Consider the following 13,465-nt stretch of genomic DNA (forward strand, 5'->3'; position numbering starts at 1 on the left):
CGAAATTCGATTTAGAGTTTATTAAATAAATACTGAGCGCATAAGAAAGACACGAGATGAATATTCCCGCCATTCAAGTTAAAGTGCATTCAAAATCTTACTCGCAAAGTATATTGACCAATCAGAATAAAGAAATCTTAACTCCTTTTGATTGGCCAATTAAACTTTACCCTATTGATAGGATTTCCGAACACATCCTTTATGCTTTTTCAACAGCGTGCATAACCTTTGATTGTACGTTTCAATTGTACAGTAAAGATTAATTAACAAAATAATTTTGAGGCAATAAAGAAAGTCTGATAGTAAATGTGCTAAATCACTTTCTTAAAAAGTCTGATAGTAAATGTGTTAAAGCAAAAAAAAAAAGGAAAAATTTTCACAATTCACTTGCTTGTGTTTTGCTTCTGTTTATATAATTAAAATGATCACTGTAATTGCAAGATTGAAATGAACAAATTTCAAACACAAAGAGAAATTATATATGATACTAGTAAATCTTTAATATAGTATACATTTTTATATTAATATTTATATAAGAAAATTGTACAATATTAATTGGCATTATGACATTTATTGAATACATACAAACTTTATCCGATAATCCCTACTTTGGTGCTGGTTTTGGTCTTTTTGGACTTGGAGCTGGAGCCGCTTTATTGAGAAAGGGAGCACAGTTTGGAGCTGTACTATTCAGGTATTGTATTAAAAATATTATTTATTTTTTACAAACCATATTACTGCTACTTTTTATTTATAGACGGCATTACATGATTACTCTGGAAGTGCCATGTCGCGATAAAAGTTATCAGTGGCTTCTGCAATGGATCACGCATAAAGGTGCACAAAAGACGCAACATCTATCTGTGGAGACCAGCTTTGAATTGAAAGAAACTGGTCATGTGAAAACTAAATATGACTTTATTCCAAGTATAGGTACTCATTTTTTCAGGTAATTGTTAGATATCTTTTAAATTTGTCTTTCACTTTTCGACTAGAATATACTGTGAAACATTAATCATGATTCTATTTTGTGCATCAAAATGTATCTTGTTGTAATATTTTTTCTTATTTTTGCAGATATAAAGGGAATTGGATAAAGGTTGAAAGAACAAGGGAGCAACAGACTTTAGATCTACACATGGGTATACCATGGGAAACCGTACAAATGACCGCGTTCGGCAAAGACAAAAGCATATATTTTAGTATTCTTGAAGAAGGTTGAGGTTCTCTTGTAAAATATATTTACAGATAAGTTATATAACAAACCAAGAAATCAGAGGCAATTCTTAATTCGTATAGCCAGACAGATGGCTTTGAAAGAGCACGAGGGAAAGACTATAATGTACACTGCCATGGGAAGCGAATGGCGACAGTTTGGACATGCCAGGAAGAAGAGACCATTAGAATCTGTCGTTTTGGATACTGGCGTTTCCGAGAGAATAATAAACGATTGTCAAGAATTCATTGATAATCCGTCATGGTACAGTGAAAGAGGTATTCGAACTTAAATCTAGCACTTGCTGCTTCCATTACAAACGTCTGCTTTGTCAACAAGATTAAACATTTATTTTCTCGTATTACTTTTTTCTGATACAAATCAATTTTTTCAGGTATTCCATATCGCCGAGGCTATTTGTTACATGGACCTCCCGGATGCGGAAAGTCTTCATACATTACCGCGTTGGCCGGGGAATTGGAGCGCGGTATTTGCGTTTTAAACTTATCCGAGAGAGGTCTAACAGATGACAGATTAAATCATTTATTAGCAGTAGCGCCACAACAGACTATTATCCTACTCGAGGATATTGACGCTGCTTTTAACAGTAGAGAAGAATCTAAAGAAGGTATACATTATACTGATCTTGGAAAAACAAATGAAATAGAAATTGTAACACAAAAATTAATTATCAAATTACTTTAATCTACATTTGTTTCCAATGTTTAGTTAAAGCAGCATACGATGGTCTCAATAAAGTAACATTTAGCGGTTTATTGAACTGCTTGGATGGTGTAGCCTCCACAGAAGCTAGGATATTATTTATGACAACTAATTATTTGGATAGATTAGATCCTGCACTTGTTAGACCAGGCAGAGTTGATGTCAGAGAATATATTGGTACGTAGAAAAGTAGGAAATTAAATAAGCATTAAAAATACTTATATTGAGAAACTTCTTTATACATTAATTACATTCCTTCAGGTTGGTGTAGCACAAGTCAAGTCGAACAAATGTTTCTACGATTTTACAAGGAACCGGGTAAAGATTCTGGTGTACTTGCAAAGAATTTTGCAGATAACGTTATGTCCTTTAAAAGAGATGTTAGTCCGGCACAAATTCAGGGATACTTTATGTTCTATAAGAATAATCCCGGGGCGGTCATAAATAATGTTACACAAATTTGGGAGCTCACATGATCAAAGGCGAAACTGTAGCTACATTTTGAAGTAAAGGTACATGGTGACTAAGATATATGATTGACTTAATATCCCTCTTCTGTACAAAGATACTTTATTATTCATAAAGAAGACCAGCCAACATACACAGTATGGAGAGTGAATAGTATCATTATAATCACTTTTATTTTCCTTTATAAAACAAATATAAAACGAGTGAAGGTTTCAATGAGAATGTTGTTAAAAATATTTCTATTAATTTTGTAATACATTGTGATCTATTACAAAATTGATAGAATGTTTGATGTATGTATGTATGTATTTGTCACGTTGTGAAAAAACGTGATACATTCACTTATAAAATGTGAGTGTATAGTACGTTTTTGAATATTATGAAATGAAAATGAACATTTGAAATATCAGACAAAATCTTTCTACAATATCTAGTACTTCTCGTGTGTAATTCTCTAGTGCACTACTTTGCATTTGTACCACCAGTAATTGTATATGGACGAACTATATGAATACTGCTTTGTAAAAAAACAAAAAGGAAAGAGAAACACAAGTATTGTAATAAACCTTTCTTGCAATACAAATACTGATTGTTAATCAAATGCTACTGTCAGAAAAACTGGCAAGCTTACTTGTATAGAAAACAGTAACAGTCTTATGATAATATATGTATATAATGACAACACTATGTTTATGATTTTAAAAAAAATGATACAATATATAAATAGTATAATAGAAAAGGCAGTTAAATGTATTTTGGCAGCTTGTTTGAAGTTTATTTACTACCCATTTTTCTGACTGGAACATACCAATTTGTACTATAACTTCAAAGCAGATTCATATTTATAATAATTAAAAATATATATCATAGAATATACAATTATCTGAAATCATCTAAGACTCTCACAAGAAAAAAAAGATAGCACATATATCGAAAATAGATCTATTGTTGAGAATTTGCTGAAAAATTTCTTGGGCTTTCTATTCTTTATGCAATTATTAATAAGTAGTTTATCTGTCAAATCAGTAAATATCTATACTTTTTACTGAATTTGTTTGATATTCAGATTTTGTTTTCTCCCTCTTTCTCTCAACCATTAAAAATAACATAAAATGCTCTCGATTTAATGTGAAGTCTAATCATATATGTTGTATAAATATCGATTTTTAATATATATAATATGATTTCTGATTACGACTCCATATTATTTAAGAGATGATATATCATAGCAAAATAAACGTCGTGATGTACGTTTTCACTATTCTACATGATTCTATATGTATTCTATATTTACATGCTATCGTCTTTACGTTGATTTACTTAAATTGGTTTAAATGCACTGCATATTACCATAAAAATTCTTAAGTTAATATAACTTTTTTTCACAGATATAACAAACTCACTAAACTTTCTTCTTGCACATGTACAGATTGTTATCTTCTAATATTGCAATTTATGCACAAGTTAAATCGCGTAAAAAAATTCCTAATATAAAATTGACAGGATCTGTGCATCATTGATTCTCTCAAGTGTTTTCGCAATTTTTTTACAAAAACAAAATGTTGCAGAACTCCAGATCGATAAATGCGAGATTTCGCTCAAATGCACACTTCCTTTTGTTCAATTTTGTTGCACGTGATTTAGATTGTCATTACTAATATTTAAAAACTCCAAATATACGGCTCGTAATTTAGAGGATCTTGCTCCATATGACCATTACCACCGACCATGCATGACGAATAGGCGACACCGGAATTGCTCGACACGGGCGGAACTATGGTCGGTGCTAGCCTGCAATCCGGTCTTTCTGGCATTATTGGACCCATCGGCTGCTGTTGCATTGGTTGCGGTGCCGGTAGTGGTGGTGGTGGTGGTGGCGGCGGTGGAGGTAGTTGCGGCAGTGCGGCAATATTATGCACTGTTGTCATTATGTTAAGGCCTGAAGCGTAATTCGTCACTGAAGAAGTCATTTTAAAAATAATTAATATTTCTTTCAAATAAATATGTGTATTATATTATAAGATACATTATGATATTTCGATGACACTTACTGTTTCCAGGATTGTGGAACGGCAGCACGGTCTGCTCCGGTATGATATTCGCTGGGGGCGGAGTCGGTTTCAATGTCGACGACGGTTGCTCGTTTTTCTTTTTCCGCGCGACGCGCTTCTGATTGCTGTTCATTATTTGATCGCGTTTTTTATTACCAACACTCTTCTTTTTCTTTTCTCCATGCATTTTTGGTTTGTTAGGACGATTACCACTCGGTTGCCATAAGTGAACAGTGTGGACTGCATTTCCTTCTCTAAAATATATATATATATATATATATATATATATATATATATATATATATATATATATATATATCACATTTAATTATAAATTTTATTTTTTATTTTAGAAAAAAATGTTCAAAAATATTATGGAAAAATTTTAATTTCAATGATAAATTTCCTGGCAAATTAGTCTACATTTTGTGGTCTATCTTTTTTTAGACAAAAATTTCTGGAGAATATTCTCGCGTTTGGAAAAATATAAAAATATCATAATTCACATTCTAACCCTTGCTTTTTGCCTAATTTCCAGCTGTGTATCCCAGCTTTATGAAGCCTCTCTCTAATTGTATCGACGCTGCATTTTAGACCTAGCGCAGGCGCTACGTATTTAGCGGCAGTGAGAGGATGCTGAGTTGCCATCGCGACAATGGCATCGTCTTGTTCCTTGGTAGTGATTCGACGTCGACCCTTTCGTTCCTTCGTTTGCACATTGCCTTCCTTATGCCAACGTTCTAACCATCTTTTAACAGTACGTTCCTGATTAATTCAAAATCACGTCCATGTAAATCTCCTGTATTAATTTTTCTCGAGTTCGTAATACAACTTTCATATCTATTCGTATGAGATATCAGAGATAGATATCAGATCTAATTCGATCGATATAATTTAATGTAGAATGAACACAAAAAAATAATACTTTACATACCGATCTATCGATCGCTAGAGCAATGGACAGAGTCGATAGTCCAGCTTCGGACATTCCAATCATGCGATTTCTGATCTCCACACTAGTCTCCAATGTCCCTTTTGCTTTGCCGCCTTTCTTCTTTTTTTTATGTCCCGCTTGCGATTTTCTATTATCTTCCCTCGACGATTCCTTGTTCTGCTGAGGCTCGCAAGACGATTGACTATTTTCGTTGGAACTACAAGAACTGTCCGACCCTATGTTTACGTTCGTCTGCTCTGGACTAGATATGCCAGAGTGCAAGCGTTGTTGAATCTGATGCTCCACCGGCAGTTGCTGCTGATCGAGATTATGATGATGAGTATTTTGAATATTCTGCTGATGCGATTGATCCTGCAATCGCGGTTGCTCTTGCACATGCTGGACTTGTTGCGCATGATGTTGTTCCTGCTGCGTATGCAACTCTTGCAGTTGTTGCTGCTGTGGCAGAGAGTGCTCGTGGGATATCGGTTGTCCCTACGGACAATATACGTAAATTATTTTTGATATAATACGTTTTTGCTATATAATAATATATGTATATTACATTTATGTTTTCTTAAAACAAGCTAAAAAAGAAACAAACCTGTGGATAATGGTGACTGCCTTGTACTAAATCTAATGGCCAATTTTGTACCATATTTAATCCTGGATGTTGATAGATGGACTGAGATTGTTGTGCCAGGCCCAACGCGTTGCCAAACTCTGTCTGGTTTGTTGATAGAGGTTGTGCAGAAGGTTGCATTTCGGTAGCTTGAGGTGCAGGAGGTGGTGGAGGAAGATTCTGCTGAGGAAATACGAATTCTTGCTCTTGTTGTTGTTGTTGTTGTTGTTGTTGTTGCTGCTGCTGCTGTTCAGTACTTTGGTTTTGTTTCAAAGTCTCGGATAGTTCACTGTCTTCAACGTACACTTCTAGAAATTTAATCTTTTTTGAATTCTTCTTCTTAGTGATTCCATTCTTCTCGGACTTGTTCAACTCCTTGGAAGTTTTCTTCTTGCCTAATTGGGTACCAGTTGGTCGCCATACCGCCTGCTGGATCGCTGCGCCGTCCGCATCACTGGTGATGAAAATAAATGTATAATTAGATGAGAAAAAGAGAGACATTAATATAAAACCTATAAAATATTTTTAGACATATAAGCAAAATTCGCCTTTTTAATTTTATGGAAATATTCTGATTATTTAATAAATTTGATTTAGATGAGTAATATTACACAAGTACTGTTATATACAAATACTATAATCTATACAATATATAATAATTAAGACCAAAGAACCAAAACGAAAGTCATATAAACTACCTCTACTTTGTCTTGTGTACTTCTACATCATATTATTCTATTTTTTGATTACAAAATATAAGAGAACCTTACAAATCAGTCAAAAGCTTGTACTTAAAAATACAAACCCTAATGGAATTCTTTGCATATATTTGCGCGAAGGACTCCAATTGTGAATTCCAGCTTTATGCAGCCTTTCTCTCACAGTATCCACGGAACAAGTGAGACCTAGTGCAGGAAGAACGGCTTTTGCTGCTGTTATGGGTGTTTGAGTAGCTAAACGTACAATTGCTTCATCTTGCTCTACAGTAGTGGCTCTTTTGCGACCGCAACGTTCCCTTGTCTCTACTGTGCCTTCCTTGTCAAATCTATTCAACCATCTCTTTACCGTACGTTGCTGCAACACAATCATGTATTATAATAAGGTGAGTGCTATGATCTTACTGGATTGCATAACACAAAGTCAACAGAGTACACACAAGCTAAAATATTCTTACAGTTTAATTTTTAGAAATCAAAATCAATCTATTTAATACACAGAACAATTATCCATTATCTAATTAATTAATAAGATTATTAATAAGAATTGCTAAACTGGACATTGTACGTAAAGCAAGATTTACATACCGAGCAATTGATCGCGGCGGCAATCTCTCGCAGCCCCAGACCAGCTTCGTACATTCCGACCATCCGATTCCTCAATTCGGGGGTTGTCTCGTGCACGCCTCTCGTCTTGCCCATTTTAGTTGATTTTAGGAGGGCTTGGAGATTTAAATCGCACGCGACCTGTGACGTACGTGAAAGAACGCAAACCACGTGACGAGGGGGCGATCAAACGTCGCTTTCGTCGAGTTCGAATTTTCTTCAAAGGACTCGTGTCCGATCTCGCGATCACTCGCGAGTACCCTGGACGAGCTCGATCCGGGAATAGTCTTGGATTACACGAAAGACGACGGTAGCAGTCAGGGATCAATTAAACGGCGAACGCCGTCGTTTTCTGATCGACATTGTCGTCCAGCGGTCCAGCGTCGTCCGATTCCCGGTCACCTGACAAATTCACCTAACGATCGCGGGTTCACGAGGCGCTTACCGTAGCCGCAGCCACAGCCACAGCCACAGCCACAGCCACGTCGCCGGTTCTCTTCCTCGAGACGCACGCGTCTCTTACCCCGCGCGACAAGAACACTCGCCGCGGTCAATACAACTGCCACCGCCGTCCGCGCTGTCTATGAGTACAGTCAGTCGAAATTCTTTTGTCCCCGCTCGAAGCGTCTCGTGGCCGCGACCGAGATGTCAACGGCGTCGCGACGCCGAGACGTACGCGAGGAAAGCGACGTCCACGTCACGTCGAGTGCAATCGCCCGAGGATCTACGTCTTCCGATTATTTCACGAGCTGGAAATTTCGCCAATACGATGCGGCGCGTTGTCAATTAGATTCCCGCGGACTGTACCGAGGATAGCGTGGTACAGTCCCACAGAGATCGATCGGCAAAAGGCACATTATCATTTTACACGAGATTCTTGACGAAATGATTGCTTAATGCATGACGGGCACGCTTTTAATTAATAATCTTTCTAATCTTGCGTAAATCGCCGACAAGATCGACATCGCTAGCCAGTACTTGATCTGACAACATGATAGACAATATTTATTCTGTAGACTATACCAAGCGGGAAAAGTACAGTCGGTGGAAGGGTTATGTCGCAAGTCACGAGAGTTTCTTCATCAAAATACCGTGTCAATTGACTCGCTACTTACTCTGACGTGAATATGATATACTTGTACGTCACAATGTTTCCCCAAATGTTCTTATTAGTTATACCGATTAAAGGCGATTAATCATCGACTGCCGTAATCATTACCGCGTAATGCCAAGGCGTCTCGTCTCGTCTCGTAAATAATTGCATCGCTGCGTTTGATGGTTGATGGTCAATAATTTCGCGGGCGACTGTACTAGAGAAGTGAGGTTATTCGGGGTCCGCGCTCGGGCTCGGGCGCGCTCGCCCACCTTCGCCGGAATTGTATTGACCCACAAAACGCGTCCCTCGCGCGACCCACGTGTCAGCTGCGTTTTTACGAGACGTGCATCAGCAATGCATTTGTCACGTGAAAATATCGTAGATCTGTCGGTTCTTGGCTCTTTCACGCATTTTTCACATTTTTTTGTATTTAGAATAAAATAAACATTATATACAATACATATATGCGTTACATTATATTATATATATATATTATTTATCTTGTAAGTCTCTCTCCTCTCTCTCTCTCTCTTGTATATTCGTCTTTTTTCCACATACAATGTGCGCCTAAAGATATGCAACACGTCTTACTCTTGAAAAGATATTGTGAAGAAAAATTTCTTATTGATTAGAATATACAATAAAATACTGGCTATTTTTTTCTACAATTCTATGTTTATGTAATTCTTAAAAAAAAAACTTTTATAATAAATCTACATTTTGATATTAAATTTTCATACTGCTTTTATTAATCATAAACTGTACACATATCTAATTTTATTTTGATGAAAATGTAGTTAATACATGGCAAATAGTAGAAGAGTGATAAGTTTTCAATGTGATAATAAAAATAATTTATACCGATTATTCAATACAGAATAAATGTAAACTTACATATGATTCTTTGACAATAATATATATATATATATATATATATATATATATATATATATATATACTTGCTCATCTTTAGAAAATATATAAATTATCTTTTATGATTATAAAAATGATATTTTCAAATTGTTTATTATTTCTGTATTAATTAAATAAAATAACATTGTTATAAATTGATATAAAATAATAATGTTATAAATTAAATATGAAAATTCTTAGAGGTCTGTTCTTAATATAACTTTTAACAATGTCATGTATCATGTATATTATGTACCTGCGCATTAGCTATTATACATAACAAGAGAGACGATAGTGTCTTATACAAAAAAAAAAAAAAAAAACCTGTACATAACGACATCGTTAAAAGTTACAGAATAGGCCTCTTTTTTTCTCAATTATTTGCCAAAATTTTGCTTGCTTTTGCTAAAAACATCCTTGTTTAATTTACATGTATATGTAACATATTCCTAAATTAAAAGTAAGGTTTCAAATCTTACATAACGAATATAAAATTTCTTACGAGATGATTTAATACATCTGCGAGAGATGAAGACTGAGGAGTAAAGAGGGAGAGAAGAGTCATATTTGTGTCGACATCGTATAGAAGAGAGATTATGTAGGGTCGGATCGCAAACTGGTAACATCCGCCAATCAAATCTGTCTATCTATGTGTATGACCTGGCCTAGAATCGAAAGCTTCTATGCTGAAGAGACAGTAATTTATCATTGCGCGATGAAAAGAGTGCGCTATATCGCGTTCGATATTATTGCCATACAGGACGTTTCGGACGAATTGTTAATTAATGTAATTTAACAATGCATGTTGTTGAAGAAAAAATTGCAGTTTTTTTTTTTCAATTCAAGAAATTGAATTCAAAATGCAGTTTAATTCAACGAAAGATGAGACCGGCTGTAAATCCGACTAACGATCATCAAAATCTCCATCAATTGCTCCATCGTAAAATTTCCTCCATTTCCTATATCTGTCACGCAAAAAATACATACGTGACGTTGTATAAAATTATCATGTAACATTTATTGATTAAATTTTTTTACTTAGACTAATATCAAACAGATCGAGTATCGATTATGTATAGCACGAGGGCGGCGGACGAGAATCAGAGAAGGAGAGTAGCTCGCGACCTGCTCTCGAATCACAGCTTCCAGAGGGGCGCGCAGGTTTCATCTCCGTCTCTCCCTCGGCCTCTGGGATCCTATACTTTATCCCGATCCCCGACCGACCATCCACGCCTATCTCTCTCTCTTTTTCTCTCTCGTCTTCGATATTCAGTCGCACCCTTGCCTCGCGCACAGCGCGTACTTCGCACTCTCGTCAGTCGACACGCGCCGGAAACGTCGTCGGCAAAGGGAGTACGCACGCACGCACCATCAGCAACAGTAACAGTAACCAGTAAGGAGAGGTTCGTCAAGTTATTTTCGAGGAATATCAAGGATGAAGCTCTTCGTGGTCGTTATGGGTTTTCTCTTTCAGGCGTGGATCGTCTCATGTGGGGTACGTGCAAAACAACATAGTGCTGGTGATTTAATTAAGACATAAGATCTAGCTCGTGTGAATGAGGATTATACTTTTACAGAGATAATCTAGTACAGAAAATAAGATATAAAGAGAAAATTCGATAAAATTATTGATGTATTAGAAAATTTATTATCTATTTAGGTTTCATAAAATCCTCCAAAATCGAAGAGCGAATCGAAACTTTATCTCTAATAAATAAAAACTCGATAGTGATAGACCGGAATAAAAAAGATGTTTTTTTTTTATTGACTATCGATTCTGAATGGCGCCCGGGGATGAATCGCGCGTTCAATAACGTGATATTTTTTTTTTACACTATTTCCTATATTGAAGTACTCTCGTTTTTCTCACATTAAAGGAGAATTCAAATTGTTCGTACAGCATGAAAATGTTTGAAAAAGAGATAACATTATTGTTTTTTTTTCTGCCTTATCCTTGTGTGAAAATTTCACAGAAAATAATCCTAGTGTAAACGGGTGAAAAAAAGAATAATGTTGAAATAATTATAAAAATAATTAAATACTTAAGGGGGTCATCTGGTTTGGAAGTAATAGAAAACAACGATTAAGATAATAAAATTCATGTAATAAATGAAAAAAAGGATGTAATTACAACGATAGTTTTTCCAATAAGTTAGTATAAATATAGAAATATATTGTCAGCGTCTTATATATATATATATATATAGAAAACAGTGTAGTTTATTTAAAAAAAGCTCTTATCGCGCGATTACAACTTATCAAATTTAATAATATGAATTTTATCTATTTTATAGACGAGACCCAGCTTTGTTTCCGATCAGATGATCGCGACTGCGGCTAGTGTTGTAAATGCCTGCCAAACGCAAACGGGAGTCGCTACAGGTATTTTATTCAACGAGAGAGAGTTTGTTCACCTCCATCTTGAAACTATCGATCGAATCTTTTATTTAATCACGCGGCGGCGCATAAAATTGCACATATGTTTTCTGTCTGAAATTAAATAGAAAAATTTCCAAAAAATTAACAGATGCTTAAGTCGATTTATCTTATCCATAGTATCCATAGTAGTCTTAAAAAATTCATGACGAAATATGTGTATAAAAATATACCAACAAGTGCATATTGAATCCTTCTTTCAGCCGACATAGAAGCGGTAAGAAACAATCAATGGCCGGAAACACGTCAATTGAAGGTGAATATATGCATAAATTGCCAATTACATTTGACTGCAAACAAATCCCGGTATTCTAACATATAGCCGATAAAAAAATATATAAAAATATCTAAGATTTATAAGGGATTAAATCTGGTCTTTCTGATTTCCGTGCGTAGTGCTACATGTATTGTCTCTGGGAGCAATTCGGTCTGGTCGACGACAAGAGAGAATTAAGTCTGAACGGTATGCTGACATTCTTCCAAAGAATGCCCGCTTTCAGAATTGAAGTCGAGAAAGCCATCGGCGAGTGCAAGGGGCTCGGTAACTATTTGGGTATCTACTAGTTTTCTTTTTCGTTTGTTTCCTCGATCGATTGCGTGTGCTCGAAACTTATGTGGAATCGTATTAAATCTTTTTCTTGTCTTTTTTTCAAAATAAATTTTAGTTTATTAGAAATTTATTTTAAAACTGAGAGCATTTTCAAAACTAACGAGGACGAATTTGACAGCTCAAGAGATAGAACAATTTTTTTTATGGTACATTTTGATCATAATTAGATTAAAAATGATCTCGAAAAATTCTCGAAATATTTTATCTAATCGTCTGATGTTAGTATTTCGCAAGTTCAGTTTTGAAGACCTCCAATGTATTCACAATTTTTTTTAATTTTTATCAACTTTTTTTTTAAATATATTAAAAAATTTTATTTGTTTAATTTCGATTACACACGATCCTTCGTATCACGTCTTGTAAAACGATTAATTGCCAATTATTTTTCTGTTCGCAGCGAATGGTGATAATTGCGAATACGCGTACACGTTTAACAAGTGTTATGCGACAAGGTCTCCGAGAGTAAGTGATTTTAAATTATATCAAATTGATCATGTATTATTAGTATTTGTTAATATCGCATGTGTAATCTGTGTTTTAGACTTACTATCTGTTTTAATGGATCGTGGGAGGACGGCAAACAAGAAGACCAAAAACAAAATGCTCAAGATACGATTTCGCCGAAGATTTTTACGTTTAAATCACTTTTCATGTAACTGCTGTAAACGCCGTATTGAGTAAACCATACATGATGTGTCGATGAAATAAAGGATTCAACGATCTGATCGATGTATTGTCCTGTTTTTATATTCTTTTGTTACTTATCGTAAATCGCGTGAATTGACTTTTCAAATAAATAAGTAATAAAAAAAAAATTCAAATTTTTCAAAAAATTATATTAAAAAAATATTTAAAAAAGAGAGTCCAACTTGCAATATATATATATATATATATATATATATATATATATATATATATATATGATTTATATAAAGTGTGCATTGAAATGTATGACAGATGTGATTGATATAAATTGATGGCGCTCTCATTTGATAAAATAGAGTTTGATATTGCGATAGTAGAATATTCTAATTGTCGGTTGAGGTCATTCTTGACGATCGCACGCAATGAAAGA

General features: G+C 34.9%; 3 protein-coding genes across 5 annotated transcripts; 2 read left to right on the plus strand and 1 right to left on the minus strand.

Moving 5' to 3' along the window:
- Window positions 1–185: 185 nt before the first annotated feature.
- Bcs1 (mitochondrial chaperone BCS1) lies at window positions 186–2,415 on the plus strand. The gene is made up of 7 exons (XM_072908641.1): window positions 186–694; window positions 758–949; window positions 1,078–1,217; window positions 1,300–1,494; window positions 1,611–1,844; window positions 1,946–2,116; window positions 2,201–2,415. The coding sequence occupies exons 1-7, from the start codon at window positions 564–566 to the stop codon at window positions 2,413–2,415; spliced, it is 1,278 nt and encodes a 425-aa protein (XP_072764742.1). The 5' UTR covers window positions 186–563.
- A 705-nt stretch (window positions 2,416–3,120) lies between these two features.
- On the minus strand, window positions 3,121–8,860 carry LOC140674818 (uncharacterized). Of its 2 annotated transcripts, none has more exons than XM_072908639.1 (7): window positions 7,319–8,857; window positions 6,820–7,088; window positions 5,997–6,468; window positions 5,393–5,887; window positions 4,973–5,223; window positions 4,459–4,712; window positions 3,121–4,364 (listed from the first exon to the last, which is right to left on the minus strand). In XM_072908639.1, the coding sequence occupies exons 1-7, from the start codon at window positions 7,430–7,432 to the stop codon at window positions 4,069–4,071; spliced, it is 2,151 nt and encodes a 716-aa protein (XP_072764740.1). In that variant the 5' UTR covers window positions 7,433–8,857; the 3' UTR covers window positions 3,121–4,068. The 2 variants fall into 2 exon arrangements, with proteins under 2 accessions (XP_072764740.1, XP_072764741.1); XM_072908640.1 differs by having other exon boundaries at window positions 3,505–4,346; window positions 7,319–8,860.
- A 1,624-nt stretch (window positions 8,861–10,484) lies between these two features.
- On the plus strand, window positions 10,485–13,119 carry Obp10 (odorant binding protein 10). Of its 2 annotated transcripts, none has more exons than XM_072908394.1 (6): window positions 10,485–10,839; window positions 11,639–11,726; window positions 11,984–12,036; window positions 12,177–12,321; window positions 12,788–12,852; window positions 12,932–13,119. In XM_072908394.1, the coding sequence occupies exons 1-6, from the start codon at window positions 10,780–10,782 to the stop codon at window positions 12,947–12,949; spliced, it is 429 nt and encodes a 142-aa protein (XP_072764495.1). In that variant the 5' UTR covers window positions 10,485–10,779; the 3' UTR covers window positions 12,950–13,119. The 2 variants fall into 2 exon arrangements, with proteins under 2 accessions (XP_072764495.1, XP_072764494.1); XM_072908393.1 differs by having other exon boundaries at window positions 10,492–10,839; window positions 12,177–12,333.
- Window positions 13,120–13,465: the final 346 nt, after the last annotated feature.

This window comes from Anoplolepis gracilipes, chromosome 16 (genome assembly GCF_047496725.1).
Source record: "Anoplolepis gracilipes chromosome 16, ASM4749672v1, whole genome shotgun sequence".
In the NCBI taxonomy this organism is placed as follows: Eukaryota; Metazoa; Arthropoda; class Insecta; order Hymenoptera; family Formicidae; genus Anoplolepis; species Anoplolepis gracilipes.

Excerpts from the sequence above, each read along its gene's own strand:
- Bcs1 (XM_072908641.1), top strand. The coding sequence starts at position 564 with ATGACATTTATTGAATACATACAAACTTTATCCGATAATCCCTACTTT. Across the intron at positions 1,495-1,610 it reads GTCATGGTACAGTGAAAGAG|GTATTCCATATCGCCGAGGC; the intron begins GTATTCGAACTT and ends CAATTTTTTCAG. Across the intron at positions 1,845-1,945 it reads TAGAGAAGAATCTAAAGAAG|TTAAAGCAGCATACGATGGT; the intron begins GTATACATTATA and ends TCCAATGTTTAG.
- LOC140674818 (XM_072908639.1), bottom strand. The coding sequence starts at position 7,432 with ATGGGCAAGACGAGAGGCGTGCACGAGACAACCCCCGAATTGAGGAAT. Across the intron at positions 6,469-6,819 it reads ATGCAAAGAATTCCATTAGG|TGATGCGGACGGCGCAGCGA; the intron begins GTTTGTATTTTT and ends TTTCATCACCAG. Across the intron at positions 5,224-5,392 it reads CTCTAGCGATCGATAGATCG|GAACGTACTGTTAAAAGATG; the intron begins GTATGTAAAGTA and ends TGAATTAATCAG.
- Obp10 (XM_072908393.1), top strand. The coding sequence starts at position 10,780 with ATGAAGCTCTTCGTGGTCGTTATGGGTTTTCTCTTTCAGGCGTGGATC. Across the intron at positions 11,727-11,983 it reads GCAAACGGGAGTCGCTACAG|CCGACATAGAAGCGGTAAGA; the intron begins GTATTTTATTCA and ends TCCTTCTTTCAG. Across the intron at positions 12,334-12,787 it reads GGGGCTCGGTAACTATTTGG|CGAATGGTGATAATTGCGAA; the intron begins GTATCTACTAGT and ends TTCTGTTCGCAG.